This window comes from Liolophura sinensis, chromosome 7, assembly GCF_032854445.1.
Source record: "Liolophura sinensis isolate JHLJ2023 chromosome 7, CUHK_Ljap_v2, whole genome shotgun sequence".
Classification (NCBI taxonomy): domain Eukaryota; kingdom Metazoa; phylum Mollusca; class Polyplacophora; order Chitonida; family Chitonidae; genus Liolophura; species Liolophura sinensis.
Window position 1 is genome coordinate 22,697,696 of NC_088301.1, and position 19,842 is coordinate 22,717,537.

General features: G+C 38.5%; 1 protein-coding gene and 1 long non-coding RNA gene across 2 annotated transcripts; both read left to right on the plus strand.

Annotated features, from left to right (window-relative positions):
• The first annotated feature begins 4,249 nt into the window (after positions 1-4,249).
• LOC135470742 (adhesion G protein-coupled receptor E2-like) lies at positions 4,250-8,546 on the plus strand. Its single transcript, XM_064749781.1, has 4 exons — positions 4,250-4,556; positions 5,777-5,923; positions 6,810-6,932; positions 8,401-8,546. Exons 1-4 carry the CDS (start codon positions 4,493-4,495, stop codon positions 8,544-8,546), a joined length of 480 nt encoding a protein of 159 aa, XP_064605851.1. The 5' UTR covers positions 4,250-4,492.
• A 1,995-nt stretch (positions 8,547-10,541) lies between these two features.
• LOC135471750 (uncharacterized) lies at positions 10,542-15,521 on the plus strand. The gene is made up of 4 exons (XR_010444468.1): positions 10,542-10,658; positions 12,299-12,439; positions 13,318-13,353; positions 14,898-15,521. It is a non-coding gene; the product is annotated as an uncharacterized LOC135471750 (long non-coding RNA).
• Positions 15,522-19,842: the final 4,321 nt, after the last annotated feature.

Here is a 19,842-nt window from a genome sequence, read left to right on the forward strand (position 1 = left end):
TTTTTCATATACCTCCTTTTATAAAAGGTCAATGTCAGTGCTGTCTCACTGGAACGGCAGACCAAGGACAACAAACAAGACACCTTACACCCAGTCACAGTAAACGCACACTCGGCCGTACTTTATATATTGTATTGCATATTGCATAAACGAGGATCATTGCACTAAGCATCCCCAAGGCCATGTCACAGCATTGTTTTAATGCGACTGTATATTAAATGTGACGACAACACAGCATTTTGAGTAATTCTAGGCCACTAACGTCTATTAAATTGCAACTATATAAGATCAATGCAATTTTTTTTTTACCTAATTCTGCTTCATGTGACGTACTTGTGAGAAACCCGGTGATCTTCAACAAATGTAAGAGTGCACAAATGGCTTCCATCGATGGCTTTATAAAGTCACAACCACCCCTGTCTATGTACAAATTCCTGTCCAAGGCCGGGATTGAACCCGGTTTGGCGTCGTGCACCTTACTCGGTGCATGCGCTACACAAAGAGGTCCAAATCGAAGTAAACATTCATCGTGTTCTGTTGTAAATCGGCGGTGCTTAATTGTGTGCCTCTCATGTAATAAAAATTTAGTGCAGGGATTCCAGTTCCAACGATTTATATTCTGAGGACTACGGTGGCCCATATACGACATTTTCCTTTTTTCTAAACCTTTGTAACTTTTTGTAAGGTTTCCATTCAGGTGAGAAGGTTTTCATCCGGGTGGAAACCTTTCCACAAAGATGGAAACTGAAGTGATACCAAATGCCTCGTTCTGGTCCAAAATGGCGGAAAATCGTCTTCATCAGGTTCGCCTTGTGGCAACAGATAGCAGATAATTTCGTTTCATTATTTATTTACTTGGTTGTTTTACGCCGCACTCAAGAATATTTCACTTAGACGACGACGGTCATCACGTGATTTTCCACCTGGGTGAAGGTGAAACCCCTTGAAAAAGTTACAAAAGTTAAGGAAAAAGGAAAATGTCGTGTATGGGCCACCGTAGAGGAGGGTGTACATTGCAGTAGTAATCATAGTAGATTTACCTCACTGCAGTAGTCTGTGTGTCTGTCTGGCTGTGACAGCTATAGTCAGTTTCATTTATGCAGGCAATATCTGTCATTACCATCTAAGTGACTCCCTCCCCCCCCCCCCCCTCCTCATCATACGTTATCAGTACTCTATTAGCACTCACGTATTTCGTACGGAAATTCTGTGTATTTTAGGGGGTAAAGTCATTTTTCGCTGTCATCCTGTCATTTTTGGTGTACAGGGACTTTCTTGGTATCAAAATGATGGAAACTGTCTCAATGTGGGAAAGGCGCGAGTTACTTGGACAGGTATGAGTTTTAATGATGAAAGTTTGAAATTCAGGTCGAGAGAACACAAGGAGACAGGTGGCGATAAGGCTGCGAGTGCCTAGAAAGGTACAGATTTTGACGGTCACCCTATATCAAGATTCTTATGACTGCTTTCTCACAGGCTGTACCAGGTATGCACCAATATTTATGGGCCACGGAACGTTTGGGTCCCCCTATTCCAAGACCAGAAAGTGGTTGCAAGAATTTTTTCAGACAGCCCAAAATCTCGCGATAACCTGCGTGAATTCCTGTAATAAATTAATGATGAAAGTTTGAAACACAGGTCGAGAGAACACAAGGAGACAGGTGGCGATAAGGCTGCGAGTGCCTAGAAAGGTACAGATTTTGATGGCCATCCTATATCAAGATTCTTATAGCTGATTTCTCACAGGCTGTGCCAGGTATGCACCAATATTTATGGGCCACGGAACGTTTGGGTCCCCCTATTCCAAGACCAGAAAGTGGTTGCAAGAATTTTTTCAGACAGCCCAAAATCTCGCGATAACCTGCGTGAATTCCTGTAATAAATTAATGATGAAAGTTTGAAACACAGGTCGAGAGAACACAAGGAGACAGGTGGCGATAAGGCTGCGAGTGCCTAGAAAGGTACAGATTTTGATGGCCATCCTATATCAAGATTCTTATAGCTGATTTCTCACAGGCTGTGCCAGGTATGCACCAATATTTATGGGCCACGGAACGTTTGGGTCCCCCTATTCCAAGACCAGAAAGTGGTTGCAAGAATTTTTTCAGACAGCCCAAAATCTCGCGATAACCTGCGTGAATTCCTGTAATAAATTAATGATGAAAGTTTGAAACACAGGTCGAGAGAACACAAGGAGACAGGTGGCGATAAGGCTGCGAGTGCCTAGAAAGGTACAGATTTTGATGGCCATCCTATATCAAGATTCTTATAGCTGATTTCTCACAGGCTGTGCCAGGTATGCACCAATATTTATTGGCCACGGAACGTTTGAGCCTGAGTTACTACACTTAAACCTTAACACTGTAGTTTATGGAAAATTAATGCGGGTCTGAGACCATACAGGTAAACCCTAAGGTACTCGATAGGCAGTGGAACCTGTGGGTGGTCGGGTTTTGGGTCTCCAGCAATATAAATGGCGAGAGCATCCTAGGCCTAGGCGACCCCTGAACCCTCATCTCATGGGCTGGGATATAACTTCCGCTGCCCCAGCCCCTGTAAATTTTATAACGGGTCGCCCCTCTTGTACTTCCTTGAGTAAAATGTTTCACCGCAGCAACATTATAGGTCTTTACAATTACCATGGTAAGCAATAATGAAAGGACAACAGGTAATGACTGAACGGTTAAGACATCTGGCATGCAGTACATGTGGGTTACACGGGATGTGGGTTCATTACGATAAAATGATCATGATAATAATAATGATGAGTATGCATCCCAGTGACATGGTTACAAGAACGGCCCAGATTTTTTGATTAACATAATGATAATTGCATCATATTAGTTTATTTTTGAAACCCGGAAAAATGACTTTTCAGAGAAATAATGAAGAATGAACTTTAATTATTAAGTTTCCCGGTAATAGTTAACAGAAAAAACTTCCTCAATTTTAAAACTTTGGCAGTTTACCAGTTAAAGTGTATGAAGGAAAATAAATGCAGCGCTCTCCAGTATGGAGGCTAGACTGAAATCACAGAAAAAATGAAGAAATAGCATAACATTTATTCCTTAAAATGTATTTATTTATTTATTTTATTTAATAAAATTTAATTTATTATTTATTTGTTTGCGTTTTACGCCGTATTCAAGAGTACATGTATTTTACTTATACGACGGCGGCCAGCGTTATGGTGGGAGTCCGTGACATTTGGCATTATACTGATGAACTTTCGAACATGTGACGTACAGATTTGTGCATCACACTAGTTGTAGATAGATGGTTTTCAACGAACGTTAGGCTGTCAAAAGGAACACGAAACAAGCAGTGGGAGTGGGAGAACGAAAAAATTCACTACAAAAGGCTGTTTTGAAGGCGCACCTTGTGTGTCTTGACAACTGAAAGACAAGACCCTGAACCACTATAAGCCAAGGCCCGTTCCTACCTGGATTTGAACTAGCGACCCCATAACCCCGGAGTCCATCGATCCGTTTGGGATTGAGAATAATAATGCTCTAGTCGAATAAGTTTGCCGTTAAGGTTAAACTGTACTCTAAAAGATCCTAAATGAGTAAGTGTAAACCGTCATATCATGCAGAGATGGAAATAAGTGTTAACCTTGACCGTCAAATATAAGTCAGGAAGAAGGACACAAGTAAAGATCAAGTTCGTGCCAACCTATGGAAAAGACAATTTTGTGATCCCAGGACTTGGGGCCGATTCCATAAAGCCATTTCTGACTTATGTCGAAAATTGAAATACGATCATAAAGTATATTTTTCGGCTTTAGAAATTAAAATTTTGTCCACGTCATTAGTATAAGCCAATACAAATGTGCCCAAATTTTTACTCACAGAAACAAAGACTAAATATAAGCAAAACTGAGAGGATTTAATTTTTAATTTAAGCCAGATATGGCTTTGTGGAGTCTTAAAGTCATAGAAAAGCGAAAACATGAAAATGGGCTAATCGCCACAAATTTTAGATGTGTTATTTTACTTTTGGATTCAGTCATGTGCGCTGGGTTCGTTCTACAATGCAAGCGCAAAATTCGCTTAATTTCCATGTCAACCTACAGTAAAAATTTAGGTCATGTGTGCTTATTTTCCTTCAATATTGGACACGCCCCGCTAATTGAAAGTGAACAGTTCATATGCAAGTCAGGATGCGTGTCTCGCGAAGAGGGTCGCGACTTACAAATGTAGACGTGATTTGTATCGGGTGCATGTGCGCATGTGGTACGTCAGAACGATATACAAAACTGCACTAGCTAGCAGCCAATCTTATCTTCTTAAATTTCGTGCAGCTCTAAAGCTATTCGAGATAGGCCTATAATAAGGCAAAAAGCTAACTGGAGTGGTGTTTCAGGATAACAAGTCAACAGTTCCTACCTCCACGCGTTAAATTTTGGAGATGCAGATCGCATATCCTTTTGATATATAGAGTGTAAATATTTGACACCTACATTCCAGCAAAGACTTGTGAACTTTTGTTCATGATGAAGACTGTACAAGCTCTCCTCTTCTCTCTGTTCTTGAACACCGTGTATTGCTTGCCAGGTAAGCTATATATTTGAGTGTTTTCTATCGCAAGTGTAGGGAATCGAAGTATTTAAGAGATATCTGTCGAATACAGTATGTTAATTATATTTATGTAATGAGATTTTTGAAGCACGTGACTTCATGTAGTTTGCAAAATGTATAAACCTTTAGAGCTTTTAAACCTTTAGAGCTTGGTTTTTGACCCATGTGTGGCAATAGCCTGCATATCCGCACGTTACATGTATGGAAGTTCGCCTTATATAACTTACCAAAGGCGGTAGTTTACCCCAGATACTCGGCTGTCCTATACCCTCTAAGTGATTACCATTGTATAAATGATAATTCGTGTGTATGGCGCTGAGCAACAGTCAACCAACGTTAGACTATCCAAGACGGTCATACAAGCGTTGTCGACCACCTAGTTTTACCATGGCCTCACAAACAGTCAGAGCGGTGGAAAGCTATTCACACCATGGACGTGGAATTATGAAAAAAAAATTCTGACAACGATTTTGTGCTCAGCTTAAATTTCAAACTTACACTCGACAAACGGAGGCATGCAGCTAAAGCTTGACTAATATTTGAGTTTATTTTTGTGCTCAAACTGAAAATGAAATCTGAGAAAAGCTTCAGCGCGTCCTCACGGTGAATCATACCAAGAGGTTGTTGTCCATTTGCCAGTGGATGGATACACGAAATGTTTCCAAAAGCGTCGTTTCAAAATTCGTTTCTCCGAGTGCAGATCAACTTTATGGACTGACGCTTAATTTACGAAATTTCATCTCAGTTTAAATGTGCCTACATACATACGTATAGAGAGTAAAACCAGAGCAGCGATGACAGTGTAATATATCTGGCAAATGGTCACACGTAACCAGTGATACATAATCTCTTGTCAGTTTACCTCAGTCAGGGTTTTATTCTAATTGTTCACGTAAATTCATAAATAGTAGCAATTGACACGCCGTCTATTAACACCATGGCTTAAGCAGAATTAAGTACAAAAATTGCAGTGATGATAACTGCAAATTATTAGATGTCATTGGTCTAGAATTACTCAAAATACTGTGTTGTCATCACATTTAACATACAATCACATTAAAATCGACAGACAGACAGATAATAATAAAAAAAAACACCGGCAAAAGAACGGAAGTTAAAGTCAGGCAGATTGTATGTGGTGTGTCTGTATAACTTTACAATTATGCATTAATGCATACAGTATTTGAATGTTCCAGGTTGTGATTACAGTTATCCAACGTACCCTTGTGATGTGAATTCCGAGTTTTGCAACCCACATGGGTCGGTACATCCGACATTGTGTGTCTGCAGGAAGGGATACGAGGAGTATGAAAAATCCGGAAATAACGGCATAAAGTGTAAAGGTACGAGTGCACGAGGTTAAAGTCAAAAACACAGACAGCTGTATTTCAGATGTGTTTTTGAGTTAGTGAGTGAGTGAGTGTTGGGGTTTAAAGTCGTACTTAACAATTTTTCAGTCATATGACGACGAAAGAATCCTTAGAGTGCATGTAATGTGCCTCCTTGTTGCAGGATGGATTCCTGCAGCTTCCTCTTTTAAGGTCTTAAGTGTGACCCGACCCAGGATTGAGCGTGGATCTACCGTCCCGAAGTGGGCGCTTTACCAACTGAGCTATCGGTGCCGGTAAAAATGTGTTTTTGAAATTGCATAAATACAGATATACAGTTGTAAGCTTTAAATTGCAAGTAGCCTCGTTTCAATATAAAAGCGAGAAACTCCACAAACTCCTAACAGCGTATGCACCACTACCTACGTTCGCTTTACATCACCGCCACCACTAGCCAATTTTGTACAAAAATCTTTAACAACGCCGAGGTCACTTGGATCATGGTGATGCGGCAGAAAGTGATGTCAGAAAACACAGAAACTCTGTCTCTATTTTTGTTTCGAATAATACTTTAAACACATTCCTTCTCTTTATCTAAAGCATGCGCAACATGATTCTAATCAACACCTGAAACAATTTTATTGCCGAATGCTGATTAAATAGTTCTGCGCGAGAACACCAGTGGTGAGGCTAACTCTAAACAAACATACGTGCGTCACAAAGGCTCCTAAGGTCAAGCTTATCTAGTGATGACAGTGATATGAAGCGAGCGTAGAGAGTGGCACGTGCGCTGTAAGGAGTATGGAAACTCCTTTTACTTATCCCCTTAGCTCTCTTCCGAAATCTTCGTTGACAACTATGAAGACGTAAAAAAAAGATAAATGCCGTGTATTTTTTTTAGATATTGATGAATGCACCACCTGGACTAGAACTTGTAAACCATCCTTTGACTGTGTAAACACAAATGGCTCGTACACATGTGTCTGCGCTGAGGGCAGCATGGAAATTTATGGAACATGTGAGAGTAAGTAAACGTGGAAAATCTGAGAGTAAGTAAATGTGGAAAATTTAGTTTTCATTCCCACGGCAACTAAGGGCTGAGTTGCTGATTTGCATATTTGATTGATGGACAATGTACTAAGTGAATCATTAAGTCACTACGCCAAGTTTTGTTTTCTTTCCATTCCAATTAAGAGTTCTACTCTGGTGTGTAAATGTGATTGACGGAAGATGTAGGCGTGAGTCAGTATGATAAGTTTACATTCTTTCCACTACAACTGAAGATTTTGAGCTGGATTTGCTTCTGGTTTGTATATTTGATAGATGAACGATGTGAGAGAGTGGGAAATTCAGTTTTCCTTCCAAATAATGGTTCTGTTACTAATTTGCATTTTTGATTGAGAGATATGTGAAATGCGTTCCATTACAAATAAAGGTTTTGTACTGGATTTATTCATTTGATTGATGGAATATTTGAATCACTGTGAAACTTCGCGCATGATTTATTCAGAATTTGATTAATGAGAATGTCAGAGTAGTAACTTAATTAATTCCAAAAGCAACGTATGGAAATTTTTTGCCCTCGTCGTATAACAGTAATAGAAGGCCTGTCGTGTGATTGGTGCATCTGTGTTTCACAGTTTACTGGTGACACAGTAAGATTACACCACCTATGTGGACTACATGAGTCATACACAAACATTTTGGTTCTTATCGAATGCGGATCATCAATTACAAACTATCACGTCGACAACCCGCCTGCTCATTTTCCACTATCCCGGGTTATCCTGGAAGTCAAGATTCAAAAGTTTCCGGAAACTGCCTTAATCAGAAATCTGCGTTAATAGGACGCATAAGCCGTGCACATGCGTGGTGATGATTTTAACCATGCCCATCCTTATAGTTAGACAGAAAAGATGTTCCAACAAAAACTCAGTTCCCTTTCCTTCTTTTTTCTGTGGGCCAGCACCTAATTTAAAGTCTTTTGTTGTATTTGCAGAATCGAATTAGATGAAATGAAATTTTGAGCTGAATTGAAAAGGGAAGTTATGTCAGTAGAGAGAAAATTCAGTTCATTGCGTTAAATAAGTGGCAATGGAAAAGGTGAAAGAATCGTCAAGGGGAAAGTTAACGCGCCACCAAGTACTTCGTGTTATTCGTGTTTATTGGCAAATGTACGATTGCTTTCCTTCTTTCATCTCTTTTTATTATTCCATTTACCAGTTTTGTTCCAAAAAATTCCATACCTTCTTTTAATGCAAGCGTTATGTAAAACTGTTTTGTGCAGGGATATGGTCCAATACACTCTCGTCCAGTTTTGTCAACTATTTTTTTCTATTTTCCCAATTTTCTACGCATTCAAACAAGCCGTTAATCCAAAACCTTACCACCGTTTAAACTTCTCTTTTGGACCCGATGGAAGCAGGTTTGACCTGCGTTCCATCCCCTAAGGTTCTTGTGAAGTAAAATAAGTTAAATTGTTTGCTTTTCAGAATGTGATTTCAAAGTTCCTTGCGGTCTAAACTCCAGCTATTGTAAAGACAAACTGGGAGGTTGTGTCTGTGCAAAAGGGTTCATTCCTATAGAGCAACAGACCGGAGAAGAGCTGAATTGTGAAGGTAAATTGATAGTAGACTAAATCGGATCTATAAGTGGTGCACTAAATCACTGTTTATTTTGTAAAATATTAACACTGTAAAACTGCTAAATTATAAAGTGCTTGTAATTTTGAAATTGTTCAGTGAAAATGACTGTGTATGTACAGTATAGCGGTGTAAAGCAACGTTACAGAAACCATGACGTAAATATACAACAACAACAACAACAAAACCTGGCGTAAGACTGCATCTATATATTCTGTAAAACGAGTCATGGATTTTTGCATCTGTACTAATTTGTTTTGTATCATGTATATCATGTATCTATGCTTGGGGTTGTACGTCGTACTTAATAATTTTTCAGTCATGCGACGGGATGTAGACTGATGATCGACGAATACGGCACATAAATTGTTACATAACACTTATTTTAAACACTTGCATGGACACACACACTTTTACAGTACTGTTCGATCCTAACGCTATATCGGGCACAGATGTGGGTCGGAACAACCACGTAGGAAGGGTGTAGTATCACAGGAAGATATTCATACGCTGATCATACATCCAACCTTGTTATAGAACATTCGGAAACGGTCTAGTTCCCGGCGCGGTTACTAATTTGCATATTATCATAATAATACGCAGATCGAGATTTGATTGTTTCCGCAATTATTCACTGTTAAATAAAAGAAATTATACATTGTAATTTAGTACCACAAATGGCTAATTTGTATTATTAGTAGAGCGTTTGGCGAAAACTTACGTCATCGGTTGTCCTGGAACCGGTTTTACCTTCCCACTGACACTTATAGACTTCGTCGAGAAACAGGAAAGCGAAACTCGAAAGTCATGCATTGGGCTAGCTCACCTTTTACTGGCTTGAATAAGTGAAAGTTAGGCAAACGATAAACCTTTCACTAATAACTTTCTCGTCACCACGATGTACAGGCCATACCAGTCAAGATCAAGATGCTATCAGGATGGTGCCATCATCTGCGCATGGGCCGCCCATCATGGCCGTTTGATCCGCGCCGCATTCGATTAAGAAGCGCGTAGGATGGGCGGATGATACGCGTAGAGTACGTCGTTAGGCTCGGGCAGTACTGTATATACATGAGTAATCTATCGGTACCGGTATATGTTTCCTGTTTTCTATTTTAGAAAATAACTCCCTCTATAATTGCAGCGAACGTTGGTCCCCTGTTAGTGTAGATTATGCATCTGTGGTTTGTAATACGCAAGCTATGTGGAAGAAGTTATGGCATTACATATTCGTTAGTTTACAGTAGTACTACCGTCAAAGTATGTTGTGATAATCCAGCGGACGTTTATATTCGTCATGCTTTATATGTAGAAATTTTTGCCCATGCGAACAGTCATTTATTTATGTAAGAAATCACAACACAAAACCTTGCTCATCTCATTCCATGAAACTGAAACTGAAGATGAAACTGAAGATGTACAGCTGGTTGTTTCAACATGAAATCAACCTTTTCTCTGCAAATGATGAAAATATAGAGCGAAAATGTCGATGTAATAAATCACGAAATATACACACGTCTTTGATCAATACGATCAAGGTCGCGCGTTTAAAGCCAGCTCCAGGTACCGCCGACTCCATTGAAGATTTCCAGCTGGTGATCTGTTAATCTATAAATGACGAAAATATACACTCAAAAAATCTGTTTATTTTAACAGAAAGTCTGTTGTCTGAATGATGTTAGAATGTACTCTGTTATTATAACATAATACTGAGTCATATTCAACATAATATTCTGTTAGTCTGGTGGAATCTTTATGTTGAATTACAAAAATATGTGTGTTAAATTTAACAGAATAATCTCTGGCAATAGTAGAATACATTCTAACATCACTCAGACAACTTACTTTCTGTTAATTTTAACATTCATTTTTTTTTAGTGTAGAGCGAAAATGTCTATGTGTTAAACCACGTATTTTACATGTATACATTATTTTGTCGTAGATTTATGATTTAAAAGCTATCGTGCTTGTTTATGTATCAGATAATAATGAGTGTGCTGCAACACCACCACCTTGTGGGAGAAATTTCGATTGCATCAACACAGTGGGATCCTACAAGTGTGAATGTAAGCCTGGATACACACTGAACGCCCAAGGGATTTGTCAAGGTAAGAATCCACTCCACAGATACATAAATGTGTCAGTGTAAAGACCCACTCCCCAAATACACACACAGGTCAAGGTAAAGATCCACTCTCCAGATACACCAACACCTGTTATGGTAAGGATCAATTCTCCAGATACACACACCTGTCAAGATAATAATCCACTCTCCAGATACGCACACCTGTCAAGGTAAGGATCAAGTCTCCTGATACACACACCTGTCAAGATTAAGATCCACTCTTCAGATACAGAGACCTGTCAAGGTAAAGATCCACACCTCAGATACACACACCTGTCAAGGTAAGGATCAACTCTCCAGATACACACACCTGTCAAGGTATAGATCCATGCCTCGTATACACATGCCTGTCAAGGTAATGTTTGTGATTGTGGAGTGAAGTATTTTAAGTTGAAGGGTGAAGTGTTATTTGGAATTGAAGTATTTGGAATTGAAGGGTGGAATATATTATGTGGGATTGAAGGGTGATGTATTTGGAAATAAAGAGTGAAGTATTATCTGGAATTGAAGAGTGGAGTATTTGGACTGGAAGAGCGAAGAATTTGGACTTAATTTTCATTCCAGGTGCATAGCTTCTGCGGTGGATTTGTCGACAGACGAACAGACAAATAAACGCCGGCATAAACGTACCCTTCATGGAGGGGATAATGTGGTGAGAAAGAGATCCACACATCCACAAAATACTCTCATTTACCATGTGCCTTGTTATCCATTCGGTTAATTTACCAGTCGGTTGATGCTTTACCGGTTGTTATTATAACTAAAATGCTATAATACGTTTAGGCCACACATACATTAAAACAATCTGGAGGTATGATTTTCCGCCTTTTTTGATTAGTGTAATCGAACATTTTTTTTTTTTTGCACAAAGGAGTAATCAATCCTTTCATATCTCACATGAATCATGGAGAATGAGAGCCGGATCACGGAATTTACAATGACATCCCTCATGCACTGACCACATGCTTCCCGGTTGCTTAATACTTTCTTTATCTTTGTTGTATGTGATTGGTAGATGTTTATGTAGTTTCTCTTAAAGAGAAGAAAATTTGAATCTCAAACAAATACCATTGAAAAGGGTATGCATTTTCTCGCAGGTGCATACCATAAAAAATTCCTACCTCAAGTTGATAAATTACAAATAAAGTCAGCGCCAAAATCCGCTGTTGGCGACTCCATTTTGCCTAAGAACTAGTCCTGAAGTCTTCTGTGTTATGAGGAGAATTGCCGGCGAACGTTTCTGGTAGAACTCTTCTTCCCAGAAGGTAGCGAACAGTACAGTTCGATTTCCGCTTGACGATCGGGAAACTGGAACGTTGGACCTAGTTCCGAGTTTACACGGACACCCCGGCAGTTTAAACGACTCTCGTCGGCTGAGTGGCAACACACCTCCAGCATAAATTACAGGGTTTTAAAGACGGAGGACGCCATTACCCACCAATTTATGCTAGCTTTGCGGTTTTCTGGCATTACATGTATGGCGCTCAAAAACCACAAAATTATGCAGCAGGCACCAACAGATAGAAGAAAATGTGCTCTTTTCAGCTGATAGTATCATTGTTTAAACACAAACATAATAAATTAACGGATGTGAATTTTGATTTCCCCTTTTTCGCAATCTAGACGTTGATGAGTGCACTGAGCAAAGGCCTTGCAATGATGACCAGGTTTGCCAGAACAATGAAGGAAGTTACAGTTGTGAAAACGTAACTACGGCAAAGCCAGATGAGCCTCAAACCAAGGCAGATACAGTGACACATGGGGGTTAGTTATACATGTTTTAACGTTTTAACAAGACGAGATTTTCTTGGGGCTGTTTCACAAGTCCATGCTTTTAATCTTCTGCGCAAAACAAAATATTTGAAAATCATCTTAGCTAATATGATGTTTGTATATTCGACTTAAGCTTAAGCTTTGTTTATTTATTTGATTTATTTGATTGATGTTTTACGCCCTCTACTAAAGAATATTTCACTAAAAGGCGGCCATAATCATGGTGGGAGGAAATCGGACAGAGCCCGGGGCAATCCCACGACCATTCGCAGTTCGCTTTAAAACCATCCCACAAACACGTAGGGCCGAAGGGGAGTTGAACTCAAGGTGATCGCTTTGGTGAGAGGCTCGTGGATCGTTGCTTCACGCTGGTACGCTAGAAATTCCTTTTGTAACATTGAATATTTTTTACTAATTCAATGTACTTATTATGTACTGACCATTTGGAATCAACCTAAACCCAAACAAACTCTTCTCAACAAGTAGTAAGCCAACTAAGATGCATAAAAGACAATTCATTATATACACTCAAAAAAAAATAATCTGTTAAATTTAACAGAAAATTCTGTTGTCTGAGTGATGCTAGAATGTATTCCTATATTGCAGCAGATTGTTCTGTTAAATATAACAAAATTATTCAGGATAAAGATTCTATTAGACTAACAGGATATTGTGTTAAATGTGACAAAATATTGTGTTATAATAACAGAATACATTCTAGCATCACTCAGACAACAGGCTTTCTGTTAAAATTAAGAGATTAATTTTTTTGAGTGTACCATACTACACAGTACTTTAGTGCAAGTGATGTCATTTTCCGTTGCCGTATAAAAACGTTTGCCGACATATTTTTTCTGTTTATTTGACAGATCCACAAACAGAACCAACACGAGTCTTTCTTACCGGTTAGTTGTTTTTCTTATCTGTAATTAGACAAACTAGATGCTTTCAGAGAACGAAAACCTCCGCCACAAGTGATTGAACATTCCATGTTATCAGTTCGCAGTTAGCAGTGACATGCAGCTGTTCACTGGAGAGCAGTCTTTATATAAAATTGCTACATTATGACTGTTTTATAAATAGTTGTACGGTCACATTTAGCACAAAAACTACAAGGCCATCATATATTTCCTCACCAAAATGGTGAAGAATTGTGTAAAAATTTCCTGAGCTCTGAAATAGATCTCTTTCAAGATGCAATGGACTGATGCTTGACTTAGAACAAGCAACCTTTTTTTATGTCCACATTTCTTTTTTTATCTAATCCATCCAAAACTTTTTCTCTTAAAAATTATTGACCGACAGGCAGACAAACAAATAAACGCCGGCTAAGTATACAATCTTCTTGGCTCATGTATTGAACGAGTTGCAAAAAGCATGCAGTGAACGCCGTTGAATTAATGAACGCTTTGATATTTCTCAGTTGTGTACAGCAAATTTCCTACATGGGCAGTTGATGGGGGTATAGAATTTGCAGTAAAGTGCATTTTATACAATAAAGGCATAAAATCATCTTTGCTGGGAAGAACATTAAGGCATCTTTGCAGTTTACCTTTGCAGAATTCCTTCCCATTGAGTTATGATACCACTTTATACGATACCCGAAGGTCTAGCAGCAACCTGCGGATGGTCGTGGGTTTCCCCCGGGCTCGGCCAGGTTTCCTTCCGCCATAATGCTGGCCGCCCTCGCATAAGTGAAATATTCTTGAGTACTGCGTAAAACAACCATCAAATAAATAAATAAATACATAAATAAAATATACGATATCCCCTTACAATTTGTCTAAGCGTTTTTCCATGCCTTTTTCGACCATCGGAGTTCGATTAACAGTATTGATATGTATAGTATCAGTTTGAAAACCTTAATATTAACTGTTAGATATGGTATACCACTACATATAACGGTAAAGCCTTTCACCGAGAACGTGTAATTAACTTCACTCGTGATTTGCATACAAATTTTGACATATCCTCTCGGGGTCTATACCACGTATTTGTGTTTGTAACGTTATATGGTCACCAGAGCAATGTGTGTCGGGTGAAAACAATGGTGTTTTAAAAAGATTATATATTCAAGTTTTTTTTACGTTCCGAATAAATTTTTCATAACAGTATAAAAAAAAATAATTTATGCTGCATATACTGCGGATTGGTTTCTCATTGTTTTTACATAATTTGCGTTCGTACCTGTGAGAGATGTACATAGATACAGAGAAAATAATTAATTTTTAAATTGACCCAGTCTGTTATATCGTAGTTGTTTGTGTTGCATACTGAATTTGATACTTTTTTTTTTCGAGCGACAAAATACAATAGTTATCAACTTTATTTTCTCTTTAAAACTCACTTCATTATTAGACCTCTGCTCTTCTTATTGTAGCCGTCCTTATAGACGTGCGATTTAAAACTGTCTTTCATGGCGTATTTCATTTTCCTTTGTGTTTTTTAGATCAAAGTTCAAGTTCTTCCTTGCTGGATGTGGGAGTTACCACAGTTTGTTTTTTCCTGGCGACTTATTATGTGGCCATGTGATAGGAAGAGTCACCACGTCCAGAATTGTGCCTGATACCATGCACCTTTTCTGTTGTGATCGTTAGCCATAAATTATAAATGGCTGATGATATCGCCAACATTTAATGGTGATCCCATTATAACGTCATGAAGATTTTTTTCGCTGTACCGGCACGTGTGTATAAATATGAGCCTGCATGAGCTTCGTTTCACTATATGTAATGACTTTGATCTTTTTGTCCATACTCTATTTTGTACATATACTCAGTATTTTGTTGTACTAAAATTTTACCACAGAGAAACATGTAGTAAGTATTGACTTTACAAAGACACGTGAATGGTGTAGATAAAAAAAAATACATGTAGGAGCATACTGTACAAAGATAAATGTAGATCTACACGGAGAACAATAGCGGTACGTACAAGCCTGCAAGCATGCGAACACCTTGTCTGTGTTTGAAGTATTGAATTACCTTCGAATTATGTACACCCCTTTTAGCTGTAACCGTGATTCAATACAGTGTATATGTATCCTTAAGACCAATGGTTAGAGCACCCCCACCCCCCCGCACGTCGGGAAACCTGGGATGACACCCTGGTCGGGTCAAGACTTTAAAAAATGGTAGCTGTTTGCTTGCCTCGCTTGGTATGCTTGGAACTCAGCTCTCACAGGTTAGATCAAGAAGACAACATGATTGGTTGGCCCAGTGTCAGTGTAATGTGACGGGGGAAGGGTGGGGGGGGGTGTTATGTTTGGTGTCATCGACATGATACATCAGTGGCGGCAGCGCTTTGGCGGAATGGGCTCTTACTACCAAGACACACCACATGTATATGTACACACACCAAATCACTCCTCTTCGTCATATATGTGTGACTCAGAAATTGTTAAGGATCCGTTATTAATTGATGTTTAATTACATTTACAGCACATCCGTACGCTGTACGTAAAAGGCATGTTGTAACCAGATGGGAAATCGTCTCACGGTAGTGCAGTGCATGCATATAGTGTGGTGTCGTGTTTATTGTAGAGAAATACACCGAAAGTCACTTAATTATAGATTAATATACACCAGGCCTGGGAAAACTTGGTAAGATATGATTCATATTTTTTGTTTTATCAGAAGGCTAAAGTGCAGTCATATCCAGATTTTGTTGGTTTCGAGAACCCTGCAGATTTATTGGTGCATACAAGTATCCGATACCAAGTTAGAGTATTCCAAGACTATTTTTATTCTCGCAATTATATTTTTTGTAAATGGAAAAAAAAAACGAAAGAAAGAAATATTTGATGAGGTCCATGGAGCTGTATATATTTACCATAATAGTTGATCTATTTTAACTCACTGTGTCCATTAACCCAAAAGTATAAAATATGCTGCCCACTCACGAGCTATTTGTTTATATTTTACCAAGGTATGTACTAGATAAGTATCCAAATATCTAAACAAATATGCACGAGTAATATGGTACAAGCTATCAGTCGAATACCAAGTGCTAAATGTTAGATTTAATTGAACTTTCTTATCTTGATATCAGTGGCTATTCAGATCGCCTCAGCGGACATTCCCATCTTTTTTATATTTATGTCAAAAAAAAAAAACATTGTTGTGCTATTTTTAATAACATTAGTTGGAAAGTAAGAAATAAATGGCTTGGCTATTTATAGCAACATAGCCAAGTTTATTTATTTATTTATTATTTATTTATTTTTCTTCTAACTAAAAATCAGGTTAGTAGAGAGTTTGACCCATGAGTTTTTCTTTTCCAGTGCGGTAGCTGTGAGTTCAATCCAACTCAGACTGGCTTTCTCTCCGGTCATACGTTGGAAGCTCTGTCGCCAGTTAACCTGCGGATGATCGTTGACTGTACATAGTTTCCTCCCACCATACCGTCGTCATATAAGTCAAATAAGTTTGAGTACCGTTGCGAGCGTAAAACTGTAATGAAATAAATAAGTTGTGGGTTTGGTTGGGGCGAGGAACAAGATCGGTATACAAGCGCTTTGAAGATCTCGTGAGCAACATCTCATATTCTTTAATTTGATTTTGTTTATTTCATACTGTCGTATAATGTATTAAAAGTTAAGCCAGACTTAAACCTTAATACCAGTCTTTCCCTAACATCAAACAAATCGACATTATCGTTCACACTTAAGTTAATACCGGTCTTAACTGCTAACACACTTTCGATCAAAATTAAAATGAAATTTTGTAGTTTATTTTCGGGTTGTATAAGTTTTGTCTTAAGGCTAACGTGCTAAACTTTCATCTTCCAGTACTAAAAATTAAGCTTTCTGACAAGATTTAAATTTATACTAAAGTCCGAAGTGGCTTTGTGGAATCTGTCCCTTCGAACTGCTTTTAATGTCGTAAATTCCAGAATTGGTGATTTGTGTATTGAATTCAGGTTTAAGGTTGGAGAACAACAGTATCTGTAGAAAACCCTTGCCGTTTGGCATGTCGACGACAATCTTTCTGACGTAAACTCACAAACAATGCAGCAAGATCCTTTATAGAATATCTTATAGATATGATGGTCTGCTTTTTTCTTAGACACTATAAAATGTTTTTTGTTTCCATGCTACTTAAGGGTTTCCGTCTTTATCAAACGTGATTTAAGAGTGTGAATAGTGTCGCGCTCACCTATATATCTGAAGAGAAAACATCATATAAACGCACGTATAAATTTTCCCCTCTATGCACAGCTATACGTGATGTAATTTTTATTTGGTTCAATTCAAAGTACGAGTGAAACAGAGGTTGTCTCAGCCAGAAGATACAGTTATTGTTTTGAACATGATGGACGTCGGACGCCAAAAAACATCTTCGGCACAAAAAAGTCAGAAGTAGGCCTATATACGATACAAATGGTGTTCTGTGCCACAACTTCTTTGATCCCTAAATCGGGACTTCAGAGCTAGGCCTGGATATGCATCCATACCTAAATTAACATTGGGGCATCTTCAGGGAGCCACAACGTGTATATAACGACAATAAAATTGACACTCATATGTTATATGATTTAAAATTGTAGAAATAAAAAGTTAGGAAATGTTTTCTGGCAGATTTAATGTTTTGTGAATCGACTATTGGCCATATCCCCATCTTATAGGCCTACCCCTCATATTCTTTCATGTCATCAGAAATTGACATTACGCTGCTATTTCATGCTTTATCAAATGATAAACTTCAACCAACTGAAAACCACATCTCAAATTTGAAGATGGCAGCTAACTTGAACTTGAAAATTATCAATAGCGACACATCTATGGTAAAAAAAAAAAAACCTGAAAGACACCCAAATCCCAGCACAATTACAAAGAGTCACAAAGTTAAAAGCACAAGTACATCTAATACTAGGTGTAGGCCAACAACAACAGCTCGAAAACATAAGCAGTACCACCTGTTCTATGACAAGTCCCTTGATATGTATTTAAAGACTAAACCAAGACTGACCTTCAAATCTACGGAGAACAAAATTTGCTTAAGTCTCTTGCCTAAGGGCACCAATAAGACCATAATTAAGAAGTTTAAATGTAACAGCTTCCGACTAGAAGATTCCAGTGCAACAGCGACTGTAAGTAATTACTTGCAAAGTGCTGAAATTAAGTACCTCCCTGTAGCACTTAATTATACGTGCATGTTAGAAAATTTGTGTGCTAAATTTTCGGCTTTGATGGCTGTAAATTTAAATTATTTTTCCTAATAGTAGGGAATTCAGTTATTTTTGGGTAGTCTTAGTAACATTATAAAGCACATCCCCACACGTACACGGACCGTTTCTCTTATCACTGGAACAAAGCCAGAACATTCATTATGGTCTCATTCCATACAATATTATGTGGTATTTATTTGTAAGTATAGTCAAGGTCAAGATTAAATAAAATAAAGTTTACGTAAGCAGTAGATTCATACAAATGCAATAACCGTAACACATCAGCAGCTAATTATAGTCAAAAACATGTGAAAATATCACTTGGTTTCTTCCTAAAACAACAACGATTCCACGCTGTACAGAATACATTTTGGTGGTCATAAGGACATGTATCTTGTGAATACCAAGCCTCTAAGTCGGTGTAGACTTGGGGAGGTAAAGACGAATTATGCAGAACTGCACACAAATCGCACCAAGCCGGATGGGGTGGAAGGATACTCTTCCACTTTCCATTTGTGTGCACATCACGCAATGTCACAGTGTAGTTCTTCCTCCAATTGTGATACTCCATGTATAGCTGGTCGTCTTTATATAACTTAACCAGGTAAGCAGCTAACTCCTTGGCGGAAGAAAAGTCAGCCGTGTTTATGTAAGAGCCAGGGGGCGCTACTAGTATGTAATCACGTGGCGATGATCCCCCCATTACAACTGGCACAGTTTCAAATGTCAACAAGGCATTCCAGAATTTCTCAGAGATGTAGTTCCGACAGTTACCATTTTCAAACGCGAGATAAAATTTGTATTTCTTCATAGCCGCGTCATTACATTCATGCTCCGAGCACACTCTTCCTGCACATTTTCCAAAGAAATCTACACGCATGTGCTTTTGAAGTTCTTGGATATACTCAAGACGCTTGTTGGTGGGAAAACAGTTAGAACTCCTTGCCACAGCTAGTTTTGTTTTAGGCGTAATGTTAACGTAAGAAAAGGTGTCATTTTCCGAGAGGCGTTTGACCTCATTGTAAGAATATACAAAATCCGAATCCTCTCTGTAAGTCATTGTCCAATTGAAAAGATTGTTATACCTTTGTGGCAGTATGCCATTTAAATAAGGTGGCTCCAAGCTAAATAGCAACCACCTTTGATATGGCCATTTTTGTGACGGTAATGGGTGTTCGTGCATATTTCTGGGATGAAATACCACAACGTCACTTCTATTCAGTTGA

What these genes read in the sequence shown, in the direction of transcription:
- LOC135470742 (XM_064749781.1), top strand. Translation starts at nt 4,493, where the DNA reads ATGATGAAGACTGTACAAGCTCTCCTCTTCTCTCTGTTCTTGAACACC. An exon ending in TAACGGCATAAAGTGTAAAG is followed by an intron (nt 5,924 to 6,809) that starts GTACGAGTGCAC and finishes TATTTTTTTTAG; the next exon opens with ATATTGATGAATGCACCACC. An exon ending in AATTTATGGAACATGTGAGA is followed by an intron (nt 6,933 to 8,400) that starts GTAAGTAAACGT and finishes TTTGCTTTTCAG; the next exon opens with AATGTGATTTCAAAGTTCCT.